The 21,551-nt window shown below is 42.0% G+C and overlaps 1 protein-coding gene across 6 annotated transcripts; it reads left to right on the top strand.

Moving 5' to 3' along the window:
- The first annotated feature begins 13,076 nt into the window (after nucleotides 1-13,076).
- Nucleotides 13,077-20,811, top strand: LOC136505932 (uncharacterized). Of its 6 annotated transcripts, XM_066501055.1 has the most exons (8): nucleotides 13,077-13,577; nucleotides 14,281-14,382; nucleotides 14,871-14,940; nucleotides 19,536-19,800; nucleotides 19,891-20,001; nucleotides 20,108-20,192; nucleotides 20,276-20,368; nucleotides 20,450-20,811. In XM_066501055.1, the coding sequence occupies exons 5-8, from the start codon at nucleotides 19,931-19,933 to the stop codon at nucleotides 20,645-20,647; spliced, it is 447 nt and encodes a 148-aa protein (XP_066357152.1). In that variant the 5' UTR covers nucleotides 13,077-13,577; nucleotides 14,281-14,382; nucleotides 14,871-14,940; nucleotides 19,536-19,800; nucleotides 19,891-19,930; the 3' UTR covers nucleotides 20,648-20,811. The 6 variants fall into 6 exon arrangements, with proteins under 6 accessions (XP_066357152.1, XP_066357154.1, XP_066357151.1 ...); XM_066501057.1 differs by lacking the exon at nucleotides 14,281-14,382; XM_066501054.1 differs by lacking the exon at nucleotides 19,536-19,800.
- The last annotated feature ends 740 nt before the right edge of the window (nucleotides 20,812-21,551 follow it).

Genomic DNA, 21,551 nt, shown 5'->3' with positions numbered 1-21,551 from the left:
GAGGAGCAAACTTGTTTGCATATCGGTCATCTAGTGCCACTCGAGAGATCTAACTTTGCATCGTTCCTAGGATCGAGTGGCATGACAAGTTGAGTGGCTAACTCCTTGGGAAAAAATGTTTGTGAAATGATAACACACGTGCACAAGGTGTTGTACACTTGGTGGTGTTGGCATATTTGCAAAGGAGAAGTTAGAGTTGGAACAGATCAACTCAGAGAAGAAACGGAGGCGAGGAGTGTCACTGTGAGTGACCGGACGCTGGCCTCGGAAGGACCTGTGCGTCCGATCAGTAGCAGCAGTTGGGCGCAGGCTCGGTCAAGTGATCGGACGCTAGCGCATAAAGGTGACCTAATGCACAAGGGCCGTGTCTGGTCATGCATGACATACGCTGATGTGGCCGAGGGAAATGAGGCAGAGGAGGATCGGACACAGGGGCGCATCCAGTCAGCTAGGATCTGATGCGACCGATCATGTTTTGATGGCTCTGGGAGCTCTTTGTTGTTGATCGGACGCTGCTCAGCGCGAGTCCAGTCATTTCGTAGAGACACGTCCAGTCGTTAGTTGATGGTGCACGTGAAGTTAGCCGTTGGGCGCCAACTGCTACATTCAAGCGGTTAACACAACGAGGACTAGCGTGTTGGCAAGCACGTGAACGTCGGGATAAAATCACCATGTCATCCTTGTCTTCCCATTGGTTTGCATCCCCTTTATACAAGCTTGCAATTACTTTCATATACATTGTGCTTGTGTAGTTGCTCTTGTAATTAGTTTGCTTGTGTAGCTTGCTAGTTACCTTCTTGCTTGTGTAGCATAGAAGTAGCTCCCTTATGTGGCTAATTTGGTTTTAGTAATCTTGTTAGTCACATTGCTTAGTTTGTGTAGCTAAGTAATTTGCGCTCTCTAATTTGGCTTGTGTAGCCTTGTTATTTAGCATTGCTAGTGAGCTTAGATGACTTTGTGCTTTTGCTTACTAGATTGTGTAAGAGCTTCTCCAGTTGTTTGAAGTACTAGTGCATAGGTTTGTGTGACCTTGCTCTAGAATTGATTAGGTGGGCTCTAGCTAGCCTGGCATCTTTGTTGCCTAATTAGGATCTTTTTATGGTGCTTGAGAACTTAGATAGAGGGGTGTAGTCTTGGCTAGACCAATAGTTTTAATTCTCCATTTGCTTCGGCAAGCCGGCGCATTTAGTTTTAGAAAGGACTATTTACCCCCCCCCCCCCGCCTCTAGTCCACCATCATGACCCTACACACGCTTCAAATGTTATTCTTTACACCTTAGTATCATTTGGTAGTAATTACTCTCCCACAATTTTAATCTATGCATATGTGCTTGCTTCAACCCAAACACTCTAGCACATATGTAGGGGGAGCTAATACTACCAATTCGGGTTTGTGGTACTTGTCCAAAATCACTTACACTTGGTAAAATTGCTTGGCCAAGCAACATGAATCCAAAAGAGCTTAATTTCCTTATCTTTGTAGAGTTGTCATCAATTACCAAAAAGGGAAAGATTGAAAAGTCCTTGTTTGGTTTTGGTAATTGAGTGACAACTTAGGTGGACTAATGTGTTTAAATGTGAGATACACAGGTGATTAGTCCATAGGTACACTTGTGTGAGCAACCCATGCCATGGAGGTGAAATGGCTTGGATATGTTGAAAGGCTCACACATGTGATGAAGGAGCTTATTATTGCATATGAGACATGACATGGAGTCATGTGACTAAGGTAGACAAGATCAAGACAAGACTTGGCTTGATGGACCGGTTGCAAGTGTGAAGGGCAACATGAGTGATGACTTGGCGCCGATAGACTGAAGCAATGGTGAAGAGCAAGTGAAGTCAAGATCGATGAACCAACAAGGTCACGTGATGATATGAAGTGGATCATATCATTTGTGATATGGTTGGTGCATGTGTTGCATCAACATTGGAGGAGATGGAAGGGAATGAGCAAGGCAAAGGTATAACCTATAGGGCATTTCATTTCATGGGTCATAGGTGTGTAGAGAAGTTTATGGCTAGGTTTAGGATAGATGGTTGTACTATCAAGAGGGGCAAACTTGTTTGTATATCAGTCATCTAGTGCCACTTGAGCGATCTAACTTTGCGATGTTGCTAGGATCGAGTGTCGTGGTGAATTGAGTGGTTAACTTCTTAAAAATGATTGTGAAAATGCTAACACACCTACACATGGAGGTGTACACTTGGTGGTGTTGGCACATTTGCAGAGGAGAAGTTGTTGGAGTTGAAGCGAATCAACTTGAAAAAGAAAAGGAGGAGTTTTAGGGGGACCAGACTCTGCCTCGGCAGTGACCGAACTCTGCCCCCTGTGTCCGGTCATGTCACACAGTGAAGGCATGGCTCAGGGTTTATGACCGGACGCTAGCAAGGTTCAAGGACCGGATGCGGCGCTTGTGCGTCTGGTCGTGGTGACATGGCACGATAGAGACAGCGTGGGAGGACTAGACTTTGGAGCGCATCCGGTCATCAGTGACCTGACGCGTCCAGTCAGCCTTGGGAGCTCTCGGTGTGGTTTTTTACCATGACCGGACGCATGCTAGGGCTCGTCCGGTCAGTTGCTGGCTGAGCGTGTGAGTGCATAGGCGTGTGCGATCAAACGCTAGGAGGCTACGTCTGGTCGTCGCTTTGACGCGTCTAATCTTTGCTAAGGCACCTGCGTGGGAGAAGTAGCCGTTGGGATTGGGTGGTGCACGTTCAAAGCAGTGACATGTGGTGAGGATCCCGCGACTGGACGCAGTGCCTGGTGTGTCCGATCTTTGCTAAGGCGCCTACACAGGAGAAGTAGTCATTGGGATTGAGTGGCGCACGTTCAAAGCAGTGACATGTGTTGAGGATCCCGCGACTGGACGCGGTGCCTGGTGCGTCCGGTCATCACGATCGGCGTGTCCGGTAGTCCTAAAATCTACCCAGTGAAGGGGGAATGGCTTTATTTGTTCGTGGGGTTATAAATAGAGCACTTGGCTGGCCTTGGGCTGGTAGCTGAGCACCCTTAAGCCTTGTAGCTTGTATAGGTGTGCTTGGGAGCCCTCTAACTCATGTACGCTTAATAGTGATCATCCGATTGAGTGTGAGTGTGATTCTAGTATGATTGATTTATGAGGTTGCATCGAGTGGCACTAGGTGATCGAGTTGCAAGCCGGTGGTGCCTGTTACTCTTGGAGGTTACACCTCCAATACGGCTTGGTGGTGGTATCCGTCAAAGCACACAAAGAAAAGTATGCGGTGCACTGGAGAAATGATTGTGAGGGGGATTGTGCTCACCCCGCGGGAGCCACGAAGAGCAACTCTAGTAGAGCAAGACGCGAAGGGCGACAAGTGGTCGGGCCGAGTCAAGTACTAGAGCTTTTGGTAAGCACTTCACATGGGAGAGTGTGACTTGCGGGTTACCACTAGAAAGAGGAATGGCGGCAACCTTGGAGCTTGTCTCAACGGGGACTAGCGTGTTGGTAAGCACGTGAACCTTGGGATAAAATCACCGTGTCATCCTTATCTTGCCGTTGGTTTACAATTCCCTTACACAAGCTGATAATTACTTTCACACTCATTGTGCTTGTGTAGTTTCTCTTGTAATTAGTTAGCTTATGTAGTTTGCTAGTTATCTTTTTGCTTGCGTAGCATAAAAGTAGCTCCCTTGCGTGACTAATTAGGTTTGAGCGACCTTGTTAGTCACATTGCTTAGTTTGTGTAGCTAAGTAATTTGCGTTCTATAATTTAGTTTGTGTAGCCTTGTTATTGAGCATTGCTAGTGAGCTTAGGTGGCTTTGTGCTTTTGCTTTATTAGCATGAGTAGGAGCTTCCCGGTTACTTTAATACTAGCGGCATAAGTTTGTGTGGCCTTGCTCCTAGAATTGGTTATGTGAGCTCTAGCTAGCCCGGCACCTTTGTTGCCTAATTAGGATGTTTATAAGGTGCTTGTAAACTTAGATAGAGGAGTGTAGTCTTGGCTAGACCATTAGTTTTAATTCCGCATTTATCTCAATTAGCCAACGTGTTTAATTATAGAAAGGACTATTCACCCCCTCTAACCCACCATCTAGACCCTACAGTGGTGTAGTGATTGGACATATATCACAGTGACCAACAACGACCTTCTACCCATGATTAAGCCTCCCCTCTAGCTTAGCACATGTAATTAACATAGTAATTAAGATGAGAACAACAATGCACAATCTGGTAAACTAAGTAGTAGTAGCTTTTCCTTTACGATTACGAAACCGATAGGGTTTGCCCGTACGTCCTGTTTAGAATAATGGCGAATGGGAAGGACTGAAAGAAAATACACACTAGACCGTCGTCTTACCAGGTTTAATTTCTAAGGAGTGGTATCTAGAAGAAAGACGACATTTTCCACAACGAAAACCCACTTTTGGAACATGCCTTGAGCCCTTTGGCAATCGATAGATCTACTTTGTTTCTCAACCACCACTACGCCAGATTCTTACAGCAGGAACGAGGGCATTTTTACTATAGGGGCGGCTGGGGTTGGGGGCGCCCCTACAGTGGGCGTCCTCAGGCCCCAGCAGCCCAGCCGCCCCTACAAATGTCACTGTAGGGGTGACTGGTAACCTGAGCCACCCCTACAGTTGGGGCTGATCTGTAGGGGCGGCTCAATCACCAGCCACCTGCAGCAGATGTCACTATAGGGGGCGGCTTGTAACCTGAGCCGCCCCTACAGTTAGGGCTGATCTGTAGGGGCGGCTCAATCACCAGCCGCCCCTACTAATGGCGCACGAATAAATAGCAGCCACCCCCTTCTTCCACCTCGGGACACACTCTTCTACACACAAAAAAAAGGTTGGGAGGCCTTGGGCTCCTCCTAAAAATTGCTATACTAAGGGGGGAGGTTTTGATCTCAAATCCTTTGGTGGAGAGGCTCTAAAAGGTAAGGAAATGCTTCTTCAACTCTTTATTTAAGTTTAATTCGTTGGTTAGTGAGTAATTTGATTTTAGGTTTTCTCTCTCTTCCATGGAGCTTGAGCTAGTTATGAGTGAAATTAGACCCTAATTTTCACTATACTAGGATAAATTAGGTAGGAAAGTAAGATTGCACCCTTTATTAGTACATCTTTGTTGATTTTAGTGTAGTATTAGTGAAGTTTGGTGCATGTGTCATGAAACCCTATATCTAGATCTAGGATTTTGTTTTTTTTTCTTTTTCAATTTTTCCTTTATGTGACTAGGGTTTGCATGTAGGTGAATGTGTAAGATTTTAATTGTTGCTAATGTGTAAAATATCCTCTACCATGGCTACTAATTATCATTTAATATTTATTTTGATTCCTTTCTATAATGTGTGTTTTTAATTAGTTATGGATAAATAGGCCATTAATTAATTATCCTCTACCATGAAATTGGAATGGAGTTTGCATGAAAGGTAGTGGATGAAATATTAAATGTTGCTAATTGTTTTATTTGAAATTGTTTATTTGAACCAATTAATTTATATTTTAAAATATTTATGCATTAATAGTCAATTAATTAACTATCCTCTACTACCATGGTGCGTGTCTCAGGTATATACAATTATTCTCGAGTAATATTCTTTCTTTGGTTATTTTGTTTCTATAAGATGGACTACAGGAACTCTTGGATGTATGGTTCGTTAAGACACGACGCTCTTTTCCGTGATGAGGTGGACAAATTCATCAAAGCCGCAGAGAAGCATGCAGCGACGTTGAAAGAGAATAGCGACACGATTATTTGTCCCTGCAAAGATTGCAAGAACCTTATTGCATTTCGAGATGTGAGTACCATCAAAGAACATCTGATTAGAAGAGGATTTGTTCCGGACTACATAGTGTGGATTCATCATGGTGAAACAGTGGTTGTTGATGACAGCGACGATGATCTAGCTGATGAAGCTGAAACCCAAGCATACTTGTCCCGATTCACAGACGATCTTGAGCAACAAATGGATCGTGACTATGGTAATCAACAAGGTGGTGGCTTTGGCAATCAATAAGGTGGTGGCTTTGGCAATGAACAAGGTGGTGATGATGCTGGTGGTGCCAGCAATGATGGCGAAGCACGTGAGGGGGATGCAGATGACGGTGACAACTTGGACGAAATGCTTGGGGCCTTTGGACCAGAAATATTAGAAAAGAGCAAGAGAGGTCTAGAAAATCTTGAGAGGGTGACAAAAGCATCGAAGAAGACTGTGTATGATGCTGAGAGGGGTTGTCCGACATACTTCACACTGCTACGTTTTGTGCTTGAGCTACTCATCCTGAAGGCTAAGTATGGCTGGTCGGACTGCAGTTTCGATGATCTGTTGTGCCTCATGTCACGGTTGCTCCCACGGTCAAACACAGTTCCCGCCAACACATACCAAGCGAAGAAGGTTATAAGTCCACTCACATTGGGGGTTGAAAAAATCCATGCATGCCCCAACCACTGTATCCATTTTCAACATGGCACATCGTTTGAGACTTTAGATACATGTCCTAGGTGTGGAGCTAGTCGATACAAGAACAATGACCTTCAAAGTGGGGTGGAAGCCTCCATAGGAAAGAGGAAGAAGGGTGGGAAGAAGGTGGTGCAAGAATCTCAGCCCCCAGAGGAAACTCCATTAGGCAACGATACAAATAAGAGAAGAATTCCTGCCTTGGTTATGTGGTACTTGCCAGTGATCGACCGCTTAAGGCGTATGTTCCTAAACCCTAAGGAAGCCGCACTGATGACATGGTGGGATGATAAGCGCAAGGTGGATGATGATACGATCGCACACCCGGCCGATTGTAGCCAGTGGCAAGCGTTCGATGCCAAGTACAAAGCAGAATTCAGTGATGACCCACGGAATGTACGGTTCGGCTTGAGCACCGATGGAATGAATCCCTTCAATGAGAGGATGACCGACCACAGCACATGGCCAGTCATCTTGACCATGTACAACCTCCCAACGTATTTGTGTTAGAAGAGGAAGTACCTTCTCCTCACCATTCTTATCTCCGGACCCAAACAACCAGGCATTGATATAGACGTGTTCTTGGAGCCTCTGATGCAAGAAATGGAGAGGCTATGGAGGTATGGGGAGCCGATGTATGATGCATTCCGGCGGGAGGACTTCATATGCAAAGCAATAATATTTGTTACTACCAATGATTACCCCGCGCTGTTTGCCCTATCTGGACAGTTCAAAGGCAAGACTGGATTCTTAGTCTGTTTGGATGGTACTAAATGGGTGTTCCTAGATGGATCCAGGAAGATAGTTTACATAAGGAACCGGCGCTTCTTAAAGATAGGTCACAAGTACCACGGCAAATTATACCTAAGATACTATGGCAACATCCCGGAGGATGAACCCCCTCCAGAGAGACATCATAATGGAGAACATGTGTTCAGAATGGTCCAAAACATACACATCGTCTATGGAAAGAAGAATCCGGATGGAACGATCAGAGATAGAAGCACACCTCCCATCGAAGGTGTACCATTCAAGAAGCAATCGATCTTCTTTCAGTGCCTGCCTTATTGGCCAGACTTGGAGGTCCCCCATGCCATTGATGCGATGCATGTGCAGAAGAATGTCTTTGAGAGTCTCATGGCTACCTTGATGGAAACGGGCAAGTCAAAGGATGGTCTCAGATCACGAAAAGACATGGTGCAGCTGAACGTGATGCGGGAGCTTTGGCCGGTACAGCAGGATAATGGCAAGTACAGTTTTCCCACGGCTAGCTTCAACCTAACCCTAGAAGAGAGGAGAGCTATATGCAATTTCCTTAGGGGGTCAGAGTGCCGACTGGGTTTTCGGCGAACCCGAAGAAGCTAGTGTCGATGAAGGACCTATCATTAACATACTGCAAGGCTCACGATTGTCATGTGATGCTGACAGTGTTCCTACCAATTGCAATCAGGGCTATAAAGCCAGAGTTCCTAAAGATGGCCATCACCCGCATGTGCTACTTCTTTTCAAAGATCTCACAGAAGATGATTCATAGGCAAGAGCTGAGTGACCTACATGAATTCATGGTGGAGACCCAGAACCAGCTAGAGATGTGTTTACCTCCCACTTTTTTTGATATAATGGTACATCTCATGATTCACCTGGTATATCAGATTGAGGCGTTGGGCCCTAGCTTCTTGCATGAAATGTGGTCCTACGAGCGATTCATGTCAGTTCTAAGCCGATACGTGCATAACCGAACACACCCAGAGGGCTCCATGATAGAGGGTTACAATTCTGAAGAAGTCGTCGAGTGCTGCCAAGAGTGGCTAAAAGTACAGAGAGGGATTGGTAATCCCGATTCTCGTCACAAGGGAAGGCTAGCTGGGAAGGGCACAAGTGGTAGGAAAGTGTTCCTTGACAATGATTACAGAGAGGTGAGTCGGGCGCATTACAGTGTCTTACAGAGTATGGCAGTGATGCAACCGTATATTGATGAACATATGGCTATCATTATGGCTGAGAGGAATGGCCGTTCAGATGATTGGGTCATGAAACAGCATAAGCAATGCCTGACATCATGGTTGAAGGACCAGAACATATAGCCTGGAGAAACCATAGATTCTATTACCATCAGTCGGTTGGTGGCCGGGCCATCAAAACAGGTGACGTCTTGGAATGCTTATGACATCAATGGGTACACATACTATACCGACACAAAGGACAGGAAATCTGTGAATCAGAACAGCGGCGTCCGAATAGAGGCTCTCGACGGAGTGGGGCGAAAGGTCCTGTACTTTGGCATAATTGAAGATATATGGGAACTTGACTATGGAAGGGATATAAAGGTGGCCCTATTTCAATGCCGCTAGATCAAGCTACATCAATTCAATGAGATCGGACAGAGAGTCGTCGACCTCCAGAATGTAGGCTACCAGGATGACCCTTGGGTGCTCGCTGAACATGTCGCGCAAGTCTTCTATATGCCCGACCCGCAAAGTAACCTCCCCCCAAAGAAGAAGACAAAGCACGTGGTGGCCTCCGGGAAACAACATATCATCGGAGTTGATGGCGTGGACGATGTTGAAGCTTACAATAAGTGCAATGAGATGCCGCTATTCACAGACTTTTGTAAGAAGATTGAGGCTGTGGAAAAGAACATGCCCAAAGATGTATTGCCATGGGAACGAAAAGGTGTCAAGGGGAAAGTTATCACGGTGGGCTAGCTAGTTTATGTAAGTGTGTCAGTGTTCATAAGACTACATTCATGTATGTGTATGTGAGACTACATTCATGTATGTAAGACTATATTTATGTATGTGTGTTTGAAACTACATTTATGTGTGTGTTTGAGACTACATTCACGTATGTTTGTGTGAACAATGTGTACTAAGAATTTATCAAATTATGAAATTACCAAAATAAAAGTTGTAGGTCTCCATGAGTTATTCAACTTTGGTATTCATTACTTTTTCAATTGAAATGATTTGGGGTCTCAAATTTTGGTTCGAACTTGTCATTTTTCAAATTTCAAAATTTGAAAGGTCCAAATTTAGTCAAATGACAAGATAACCAAAATAAAAGTTGTAGATCTTGATGAGTTGAACAACTTTTGTATTCATCACTTTTACATCTGAAATCATTTAGGGTTTTATAAATTTGGTTTGAACTTGTCAAATTTCAAATTTCAAATTTTAAAATGTGTAAAACATTATCACATCCAAGTTTGATCACACTTAAATGCTGAAGCATGATTTTAGAATTTTTTAGGAAAAAAAACCATCACATTTGGAGTTAGTATGAGGAAGAACAACTAGTTACAAAGTTTACCCATAGATTAAAAAGAGAAATCACACTGTTCTAGACGATCCTTATATGATCATAGTGAACAGTGTGATTTTTTTTAATCTGTGGGTCAACTTTGTAACTAGTTTTTCTTTCTCATACTAACTCCAAATCTGATGATTTTTTTTCCTAAAATTTTCTAAAATCATGCTCTATCAATTTATTTTGTTGGTTTTGTCAATATATACATATGAAAAGTTTGAGCAATTTAAATTTTGAATTTCAAAAAAAATGCAACTTCAGACAAGATTTTGGTACCCCAAATGATTTCAGATGAAAAAGTGATAAATACCAAAGTTGAATAACTCATCAAGATCTACAACTTTGGTCAATTCTTCATATGACAAAGTGGTAATGATATTGTTCACAAATGTGACACATCTCTCGTAAGGTTTTATAAACTATGTGAGACATGTGTAAGATTAGTGAACAATGTGTGCTAAGAATTTATCAAATGAATAAATGACCAAAATAAAAGTTGTAGATATTCATGAGTTGAACAACTTTGGTATTCATCACTTTTTATGTTGAAATCAATTTGGGTCTCAAATTTTGGTTCGAACTTGTCGTTTTTCAAAATTTCAAATTTAAAAGGTTCAAATTTTGTAAAATGACAAGATGACTAAAATAAGAGTTGTATATATTAATGAGTTGAACAACTTTGGTATTCATAATTTTTTATGTTGAAATCATTTTGGATCTCAAATTTTGGTTCGAACTTGTCATTTTTCAAATTTAAAAATTTGAAAGGTCCAAATTTAGTCAAATGACAAGATGACCAAAATAAAAGTTGTAGATCTTGATGAGTTGAACAACTTTTGTATTCATCACTTTTACATCTGAAATCATTTAGGGTTTGAAAATTTAGTTTGAACTTGTCAAATTTCAAATTTCAAATTTTAAAACGTGTAAAACATTGTCACATCCAAGTTTGATCACACTTAAATGCTGAAGCATGATTTTAGAATTTTTTAGGAAAAAAAACTATCACATTTGGAGTTAGTATAAGGGAGAACAACTAGTTACAAAGTTTACCCACAGATTAAAAAGAGAAATCACACTGTTCTAGATGATCCTTACATGATCATAGTGAACAGTGTGATTTCTTTTTTGAATCTGTGGGTCAACTTTGTAACTAGTTTTTCTTCCTCATACTAACTCCAAATCTGATGATTTTTTTTCCTAAAATTTTCTAAAATCATGCTCTATCAATTTATTTTGTTGGTTTTGTCAATATATACATATGAAAAGTTTGAGCAATTTAAATTTTGAATTTAAAAAAAAATGCAACTTCAGACAAGATTTTGGTACCCCAAATGATTTCAGCTGAAAAAGTGATAAATACCAAAGTTGAATAACTCATCAAGATCTACAACTTTTGTATTGGTCATTTCTTCATATGACAAAGTAGTAATGACATTGTTCACAAATGTGACACATCTCTCGTAAGGTTTTATAAACTATGTGAGACATGTGTAAGATTAGTGAACAATGTGTGCTAAGAATTTATCAAATGAATAAATGACCAAAATAAAAGTTGTAGATATTCATGAGTTGAACAACTTTGGTATTCATCACTTTTTATGTTGAAATCAATTTGGGTCTCAAATTTTGGTTCGAACTTGTTGTTTTTTTAAAATTTCAAATTTGAAAGGTCCAAATTTTGTCAAATGACAAGATGACTAAAATAAGAGTTGTATATATTAATAAGTTGAACAACTTTGGTATTCATCATTTTTTATGTTAAAATCATTTTGGGTCTCAAATTTTGGTTCGAACTTGTCATTTTTCAAATTTAAAAATTTGAAAAGTCCAAATTTAGTCAAATGACAAGATGACCAAAATAAAAGTTGTAGGTCTTGATGAGTTGAACAACTTTTGTATTCATCACTTTTACATCTGAAATCATTTAGGGTTTGAAATTTTGGTTTGAACTTGTCAAATTTCAAATTTCAAATTTTAAAACGTGTAAAACATTGTCACATCAAGTTTGATCACACTTAAATGCTGAAGCATGATTTTAGAAATTTTTAGGAAAAAAAAACAATCACATTTGAAGTTAGTATGAGGAAAAACAACTAGTTACAAAGTTTATCCACAGATTAAAAAGAAAAATCACACTGTTCTAGATGATCCTTACATGATCATAGTGAACAGTGTGATTTCTTTTTTTAATCTGTGGGTCAACTTTGTAACTAGTTTTTTTTCCTCATACTAACTCCAAATCTGATGATTTTTTTTCCTAAAATTTTCTAAAATCATGCTCTATCAATTTATTTTGTTGGTTTTGTCAATATATACATATGAAAAGTTTGAGCAATTTAAATTTTGAATTTAAAAAAAAATGCAACTTCAGACAAGATTTTGGTACCCCAAATGATTTCAGCTGAAAAAGTGATAAATACCAAAGTTGAATAACTCATCAAGATCTACAACTTTTGTATTGGTCATTTCTTCATATGACAAAGTAGTAATGACATTGTTCACAAATGTGACATATCTCTCGTAAGGTTTTATAAACTATGTGAGACATGTGTAAGATTAGTGAACAATGTGTGCTAAGAATTTATCAAATGAATAAATGACCAAAATAAAAGTTGTAGATATTCATGAGTTGAACAACTTTGGTATTCATCACTTTTTATGTTGAAATCAATTTGGGTCTCAAATTTTGGTTCGAACTTGTTGTTTTTTTAAAATTTCAAATTTGAAAGGTCCAAATTTTGTCAAATGACAAGATGACTAAAATAAGAGTTGTATATATTAATGAGTTGAACAACTTTGGTATTCATCATTTTTTATGTTGAAATTATTTTGGGTCTCAAATTTTGGTTCGAACTTGTCATTTTTCAAATTTAAAAATTTGAAAGGTTCAAATTTTGTAAAATGACAAGATGACCAAAATAAAAGTTGTAGATCTTCATGACCTCTATAACTTTGACGTTTATTAAATTTTTATTTGAGATCATTTGTTGTCTCAAAATTATTTTAGTAGTTTTGATTTTAATTTTTAAAATTTAAATTGTTTTTCACATTTTTAAAGGTTCAATTTTATAATTTTAAACTGTTGTAGTTGTTTTAGTTATTGTATATGTAAATATATCTATAAAAAAATAAATATAAAATTTTGTACTGTATTATTTATTATTTACATGTGAATAATTCATTTTGATTTAGAATTTTGAAAAAAATTCAACTGTAGGGGCGGCTTATAACCTCAGCCGCCCCTATAGTGGCTAATTCAACTGTAGGGGCGGCTTATAAGCTCAGCCGCCTCTACCGTGGTCTGAGATATATTACCGTCCGCTGGACACTAGAAGCTAGAAGTTGGACGAAATCAGTTATAGACGCCGTCAGGCTGCCCGATTTCGCCGGCGCTCGCCCCACTGCGCCGCTCACCCGCTCCGCGCCGCCACCCGCTCTCCCCTTCCCCTCCGACCACCACACCACTCTCTCCTCCGCACAGCTACGAGGTTAGGGTTTGGGACCTCGACCTCCTAAGAGCAAGCAACCACGACGGCGGCTAGGGTTACCAACATTTCTGTACTGACTGCGCATCCGTCGCTGTGCATCCGTCGGACCGGAACGGTGAATCGGGTCGCATCAAAACCGCCTAGTCACCCCTCCTCCCCCACCGGAAGTCACTGCGCATCCATCACAGGTCGCCGGGGCCGTGGACGCCGGGCCGCCGTCGCAGGGCAGCAGCCGAAGGGAAGACGCTGTCACCTAGCCGCTGTTGCAGGGAGATACCGTCTCGGGGCCCCTACTGCAGGGGCAACTTGTCGCCCAGCCGCGGGCGCTCAGATTCATCATGGTGCCCATGGAGGTGAGGCCGACCACCTAAATTTGAACGGCCCAGATTTTTTTTAATGAAATCGCATTATCTTTGCCGTGAGTTCGTCAGATAGATACTGTAGTTTTCGTGATGAGTTGAGCAAGAACAGTCTGTACCTACATTCATTGTGAACCATACGATGGTTGTATTTTAGTTTTGCATTTTCTTTTCGATCACTCAGGCTCTATATTGGACTTTTAGGATGCCTTTTTACCATAGAAAAACCATGAGTCTGACTATAGTGCGGTCTGTCTTATTGTGAGCGACAGTGCCGGACTAAATTTTGCTGATTTGCCAATATCAGCAACAGCCTGCAGTTCCTGGTGTTTAACTAACACCTATTGCTATGGAAATCAATTTGTGCTTTGAAGTGCAACTAAATTGATTTTATTAGTTCTTGTACAGTCAGTACAGAAATGTATGTGTACAGTCAGTCCTCCAGATCCGCTCCCCCATCTCCTCTTCCGCAGCGTTCATTTCCTTAGCTATCAGAAGATTAGCACCAATCCTTTAATTAGCTTACCAACATGTTGTTTATGCTTCCTTCAGTGATTAAAAGTCTTACAATGTTCAGTCTCTAAACCATGTGGACCATGTGAACTGTAACTTAACATTATCCTGTAGATCTCTTGTACCAAGCAAACAGACCAAAAAATTTGATAAGACAATCTTTAAACCATTTTGTGCTTTACAGGCAGCCTGGCCGTGAAGGTATAATTAGTGTTGTTTGTGGCATGTATAGAAAGGATGGATTATCTGTTGAAGTATCAAGATTTGTAGACGCATTTCCAAACTAGTAAGTGTATATATTCTTTTTGGGCACTTCTTCACAGTAGCTCAGTGTGTTTAATACAAGTAACAGCCTGTGTAGCAGCTCAGGGGCCAAATAGCATAGTACATGTTTCTCCTTCTAACATGACTTTGTAAATTGTATGCCATGATAGGCAGGCCAATCTAGTAGCTTGCTGCCACTGTATTGATCAATTAACTGGTGCACTATCATACCTCAACTTTGATATTATGGTTAGTGACCTATTGTGTGAATTACACCTCAACTTTACGGTTAGTGACTTATTGTGTGAGACTGAATGCTGCTAGCTGTTTAGGATCGCTGAGTGGGATCCTAAACCCTCCATGAGAGTTTTTCCTTGTGATCTCTGAAAATGAATCCCCATCCTCGTTTATATTAGAAACACAATCTCTTATGCGTCATCTCTTCATCTTCAACATTCATGTCTGTCTGGAGTCTACTTTCATCCCCTCTTGTCTTCTTTACTACTGCAGGGTTTTTCGCTGAGCGAGAGCAGCTGGGCTGCGGCCCCATTTGTGTAATCTGGGAGCGAGTATCCAGCAGGTGAGCACCAGATCTATCTATCACAAGAATTTTACTTCTTCATTGTACTATAGTTTGGATTTTAGTACTGTAGAAGTGCACATTTTATTTCATGGACTTGTTGTTTATGAAATATGCTTAGCAGTGCTTTTCATAACATGGGATAGAAATCAGTTTCAGTTGTTTGGATTTTAGTATGGTCATTGTTGTGTTAGTTGTCTTTTTTTCTGGTTTGAGATTGTCAGCCAGTGCATATTTTAGTTTAAAGGTTAGGAGATTTATGATGAGAGACTTTATGATACTGTTGTACTGTTGTACTGTTGATCATTACTCGAGGGTTGAGAGACTTTATGATGAAAACCCAGTCATGTCAGGCACGGATAAATCTTTAGGCTGAGCAAATAGTATATCGTTAGTGGAAACAAATATCTAAACTCATGCTCTACAAGAAAGTTGCCGTGAGCTTATACCATGAAATTCTTTAGGACAAATAAATGGCACCGTAGATTGCTCGGGACGTGTTGCCACGAGACATTGTTTGCATTGCACAATCAAAATTTCCCGATTGAATACACATCGGAATGGCACCACTGTTGGCTTACATAGCTTTAACCATCGGCAAACTTTCATAGCTATGAGAGGCTTAGAGGCTCATGCGTGGAGAGCTTAGTACTCTGAGAAATATTCACATGCAGTTAGCTTGCTACCTGAAAGGTGCATGCCAAGACATTGATTTTGTGATCTGTCTCTATTAACTATCAAGTCTGAAGGGGGCAGTGAATGCACGCCCTTCACATTAGATATTTTCAGTTTCATTTGGTTGCCAATCGTATCAATGGCTAGCTGTTCAAGGTGGACTCACACACTGTTACAGAACTCACTCATACCGAGTGTCTGAATGGATTGTTTAGATGCCATTTCATGTGTTAAATGGACTAACACTTTTACGACACCTGAAAGGCTGAGGCTTGTGATCCTCAAAAAGACTTGGTGGCTGAATCTCTTCCAAAATAGCACTACTCATATATTTGGTTCCGTATGTTTATCTGATAGTATAGTGTTTATATATTATCTAGATGGCCTGCATGCACCACCTCAAAACACCTGTTAATTAACACAAATTCACATCATGCTGGTGCCAGGGAGTAATCAGTATCCTGCTTATAGGTATCAATTCTGCTGCAGTGCCACTTGCTTCTACTAATTTTTGGGAGGGTCTCCCATGCTCATTTACATATGACACTTTTACAAAGCATGCATGTATGAGTCTTGGAAAATCGAGAGCAAACAAAACAAATCATTAGGTTTAGGTCAAGTTCACTTTGCCACAGAAAATTATTGAGCATACATTCCTAATATTGGCGGGATGACAGCTTTCCAATATTATATAAGCTAAAGCCTGATCTCTGAACATATGTGCCGTGACCTCAGCTCGCTCTAGAGTAGGTATCATACTATTGTGCTTATCTTTTCTTCTGTCCATCTTGTTTGAGTCATACAACATATGCAGTGGGCTAGTCTTGCTTTCTCTTTGTTTGACTACTACTACTACAAGTACTACTACTACAAGTACTACTACTACTAGTAGTACTACTACAAGTACTACTAGTACTACTACTTCTACCACTAGTACTACTACTTCTACTACTTGTACTACTAGTACTACTACTTCTACTACTACAAGTACTACTAGTACTAGTACTACTAGTACTACTACTTCTACCACTAGTACTACTACTTCTACTACTTTTTTTCTTGCATCTCATAGAACAAGGCATGAAATGTCGCGAACATCAAAGAGCGCATCCCGATGCCCCGTGAATGATGAGCAGCCATCCCATGGAGAGCAAGAACTAGATGACTAGCTTACTCAGGAGCAGTTCGATAACGAGTTAGAAAAGGGTCTAGAAGTGATGCTTACTCAGGAGGACCTTGTCGATGATGAGGATCCAGTGGGGGGAGCCCAGGGAAGAGAAGGTAGAGAGGATGCCCAAGGCGAAGAAGGGGATGATGATGAGGATGACGACACCTCATCAGGGGGATATGTAAGTCCCGAGGATCCTTTCCCACTAGAACCCAGACGGAGGCTAACGGAGGACGAGTTGGACAAGGATTTTGATCCGAACGATGAGGTACGGATAAAGCCTTACAAGCTTGTAAATTTGGCTAATGCTATGGCTATATGTTACCTCTGCTAACACTTTTGACCTGCCGTAAACACAGGTCGTCCCTACTCAACCTCTGAAAAGACGACGTCGACCTCCGACTCATCTTGCCAGACAATACGTAGTGGGGCAAAGGAGATCAGAGGAAGGAGCCACAGATACTCACAATGAGGCCTCCACTCCACAACCTCAGGACACAACCACGATTGAGACTGCCCAGCCAAAGAGGAAAGGAGGGGGGATTAGAAAGCCAAACCAATATCACGACAAGGCATGCTATGTGATAACGGAGGTCGGGCTAGACGGGCAGATCCTTGAGCCATATACATACAGGGTGAAATTCCGTAATCACATCGGGTTTGTAGTTAGAGATAAGTTGAACCCAGCTATCCGTGGCTGAAATCTTGTACCTATGAGCCAAAAGGTTGACCTATGGGAGAAGCTGAAGCAGAACTTTAGGTTTCCGGAGGGAACGCACGAGTTGGTACAAGAAAATGCTTTTAAGATAATGGGGCAGAGCTTCCGACGTTGGCGGTCGGATCTGAACAAGAACTTTATCCAACAGAAGTTAACTCCTTTCCACGAGTATGGCAACATAACTCCTAGTCAATGGGAGGAGCTCGTGGCTGAGAAGACTTCAGAGGCATCATTAGCCCTCAGTGCCCGTAACAGTGAGTAGGCGAAGAAGAACCAACACTACCCTCGTCTAGGCCCCAGTGGCTACGCTGGCAAGCAAGAGGTCTTTAGGAAGATGGACGCAGAGGCTGAAGCTGCCGGAAATACAGAAGTGCCGAAGTTGAAGCCACACCTCAAACAGTGGATATACGCGAGGAGTGTGGATTCATCCGGTAGTAGCCTCTAGTTTGCTAAGCCAGAGACCGGAGAGGTGGTATCAAAGATACTGAAACTTGCTGAAGACAAGGAGAAGGGCGCATTCAACCCTTCTAGAGAGAGGGACGAGCTTACCGTTGCCTTGGGAAACCCCGAGCACACAGGACACACCAGGGGGCTAGGGAAGAGGATGTCCTGGAAGCATGGATTCGTAGAGGAGAGGCACATGTACAAGAAACATGGCAGAGACCGAGAGTCTAATCTTGAGCGCCAAGTGAAGGCTCTATTTGAAAAGATGTTGGTGGAGAAAGGACTGTCTACGATGGAGCCACAGACACTAATGGGGCCGCCCGAAGAACTGGCGGTAGTTGGCAGCCCTCCGGATGTTCCCAGCAGTCAAGGTTCCAATGCAACCGGAACCCCCGTCGATCGCATACGGGCACCAACCAGTTGCAAATTGGTGGTTCCGATGGGCAGGCAAAACGTGATCATTGAGGTGGCAACGGGCGTGGCACATCCTCCAGGCGGCACGTGGCACAATAGGGACATCCCACAGGACTACACTCGGGTCGAGGTACATACCGTGAAGCCCGAGTTCATGACTTGGAAGATAGAACACCCTACTCCCGAGGGGCTCGTGTTACTCGAAGACGTCATGAACCAGTTCATCCTCTGGCACAGACGAGACATTGTATTGACCGAGTCTTCACCAACTCCGACTGAAGTTCATCCTCTGGAGCGACCCGTCGAGGACGGGGAGGTATACTCACCGGCCCATGACCATGACCACCACACGCTAGATACTTCTCCACCTCGTACCGAGCAAGGGCATGATGACATGCCACATCCTTCTCCACCTCGTACCGAGCATGGGCATGATGACATGCCACGTCCTTCTCCAGCTCGTACCGAGCAAAGGCATGATGAGATGCAACATCCTTCTCAACAAGCGCAGCCGATACATGAACAACAAGTGTCTCATGAACAATAATTGCCTCATGAACAGCCGATACGTGAAGAACAAGTGGCCCCTAGAGCAGGTGATGCACAAGTTGACAAGGACGTGCCCGAATGGGAAGCTCGAAACAAAATCCCAATCAAGATAAGGCCATCGTATGTGGGCATTAATGACGTCTCATCGGTGCACAAGTGGATGCCCCATGACCAGTTCAAGCCTAAGAACCAAGTAAAAGAATTCAGAGCACCAGCTTCTGAGGAGGGCACCACTAGCAAACTGCACAAAGGGTTTAAAAAGTATCCAGCTATTGATAACCTCAAATGGTCAAATGATTGCCCGGATAAATATGAAAAAGGCAAGAACTTCCTACCAAACCGAGTCATACAGTGGTTGCCACGTGGAATGAGAAAGTTCCACGACTGGTACTTGCGTGCTCAGATAACAGAACTAGAAATCTTACAAGCATGGATCCCTGCCGGCACATTTGGAGCCCCAAGTGGGCAAATTGCCATTGAGTTTAAGGATATCCAGGCATGCTTCCACCTCGGACGAATGGAAATGAATCTAATTCGCATGTGGTGCCTGTAAGTCCTTGCCCTCTCGATATGATATGAATGTAATCTTTTGATTTTGTTGTAACTAACCCGCGCCGTGATTTATAGAATGCAAGCGGACTTTGTGAGAAAAAAGGCCAGCTCTGAAACACGGGTATATAGACCCTTCACCTATAGCATCAACAAATTTTAATTACCCTAAAGAGTGGAAACTAGATTGCAAAGAACTAGGAGGTGGAAAGACACTTAAGGAAAAAGAGGATATCAGGAACAAGAAAATATTGGAAGAGTCCCTCAAGGTTGCGGCATATATTGCCCTATGTTTTAAAAATCTCTAACAACACGATAATATATGGATACCATACCACTTCAAGTAAGTTCGACTGTATACTTAGCTTTGTTCAATATACTTTGTTCGATGCAAAAGAGCTTATGTGTTCCTTCTATGACTAAATTCATGCAGCGATCACTGGATTTGCATAGGCGTCTGGCTCTCACATAGCATGGCATGGGTCTTTGATTCAGCGGATTTCCCAGTCGAGACATACAAAGACTTCATAGCGATTGTCAAGATGTATACATATCGACAATCCTCATTTTAGCTACTATGTTTGTATACATACTTGTAAGGTTCAATGTGGGATACTAACAAGTTGCATTTGCTAAAACCATTGGAACAGGGCATTCAGGCACTATGTCCAAGAACATAAGGGGAGGCATCATCCAAATAGGAAGGAAAAGTTATATGTCAAAACTCTATGTGCGGTAAGTGTCATTTACTTTGGTACTCTATATATTACGTGTCTGTCAATAGCATTACTTAACGTCTTCATATGCAAAACACACAGTGCCCCAAGCAGAAGCCTGAGAGTCTACATTGTGGATACTACACATGTATTATAATGAGTACCATCGGTGGCTACAACAGAAATCCCAATCTGGTAAGTTTGAACCTCTTCGCTCGTAGTATGAAAAGTTCGTATATGTTGTGATATAGTAAACCTAAACTTGTTCTCTTGTAGTTGGAGAAAGATAAAGACACGAGAAGGAACCCATACAAGGATGACGAGCTCTTAGAGATGGTCGGCGACCTTTGCAACTTCATAATGGACCAGATTGTGTACTATAAAGGCACTTACCATCATCTTCTTTCCGACTTAGGTAGTAATCCTCTATACCAACATATTTGTGAGACTGATAGGCTAGTCCTAGGCCGTTGATGATAATGTGGACTTGTGGTATGGTTTGGATCAGACTTTGGAACGGTTTGGACTTTGTTTTGCATGTGGACTTATGGATTTCTTAATGGACTATGTTATAATGATGGACTTCATAATGGACTATGTTGTAATGATGGACTTTTATGAATTATGACTTGTGATGATGTTCTAAATAATGGTCTTGTGTTTGTGGATGTATATATGTATATTTGTGGCGGTCAGATTCGAATTTGAAATATATATATATATATGGTCAGATTTGAATTTGAATTATTATTTTTTTTGCTGTAAAATTCACTGTAGGGGCGGTTCTTGATTGAACCGCCCTTACAAATACACACAGCAGGGGCGCCTGATGATACAGCCGCCCTTACAGAAGTTCACTACAGGGGCGGCTGATATTACCAGTCGTCTCTACAGAGGCACTGCAGGGGCGGCTGAAAACACCAGCCGCCCCTACAGAGACACTGCAGGAGCAGCCAGGAAACCGCCCCTACAGAGACACCCTCGGTAGGAACATCCTGGAAAGGGCGGCTGGCGCAGCCGTCCCTACAGAGGCTCTAGAGCCACTCCTACGGTTAAATTCTGTAGTAGTGCACAACCACTCTACTCTAACCGAATCATTGTCCATTCTCTTCGTTTCACTCCTTTACTCCAAAGAAAAGAGAAGATAACGTCGTCCAAAGGTCCACACAGACTTATTCTACTAGTAAATAACCTCAAATCGTCAGTCTAATCAAAGTGCGAGCAAACACCCACCTCATCAGCTGCCAACTACCTTGTGGGAAAAAGTAGGCACTTTTTTTATTGATTATATTCCAATCCAACGTCGTCAAGCTCATCAGGTCACCTCCTGCCGGCTGTCTCTGGGCTACAAACTATTGTTATTGTTATACATTTCTCA

This window comes from Miscanthus floridulus, chromosome 14 (genome assembly GCF_019320115.1).
Source record: "Miscanthus floridulus cultivar M001 chromosome 14, ASM1932011v1, whole genome shotgun sequence".
NCBI lineage: Eukaryota > Viridiplantae > Streptophyta > Magnoliopsida > Poales > Poaceae > Miscanthus > Miscanthus floridulus.
The sequence above is the reverse complement of the archived record's forward strand: the minus strand, read 5'-3'. Positions and strand labels throughout refer to the sequence as shown.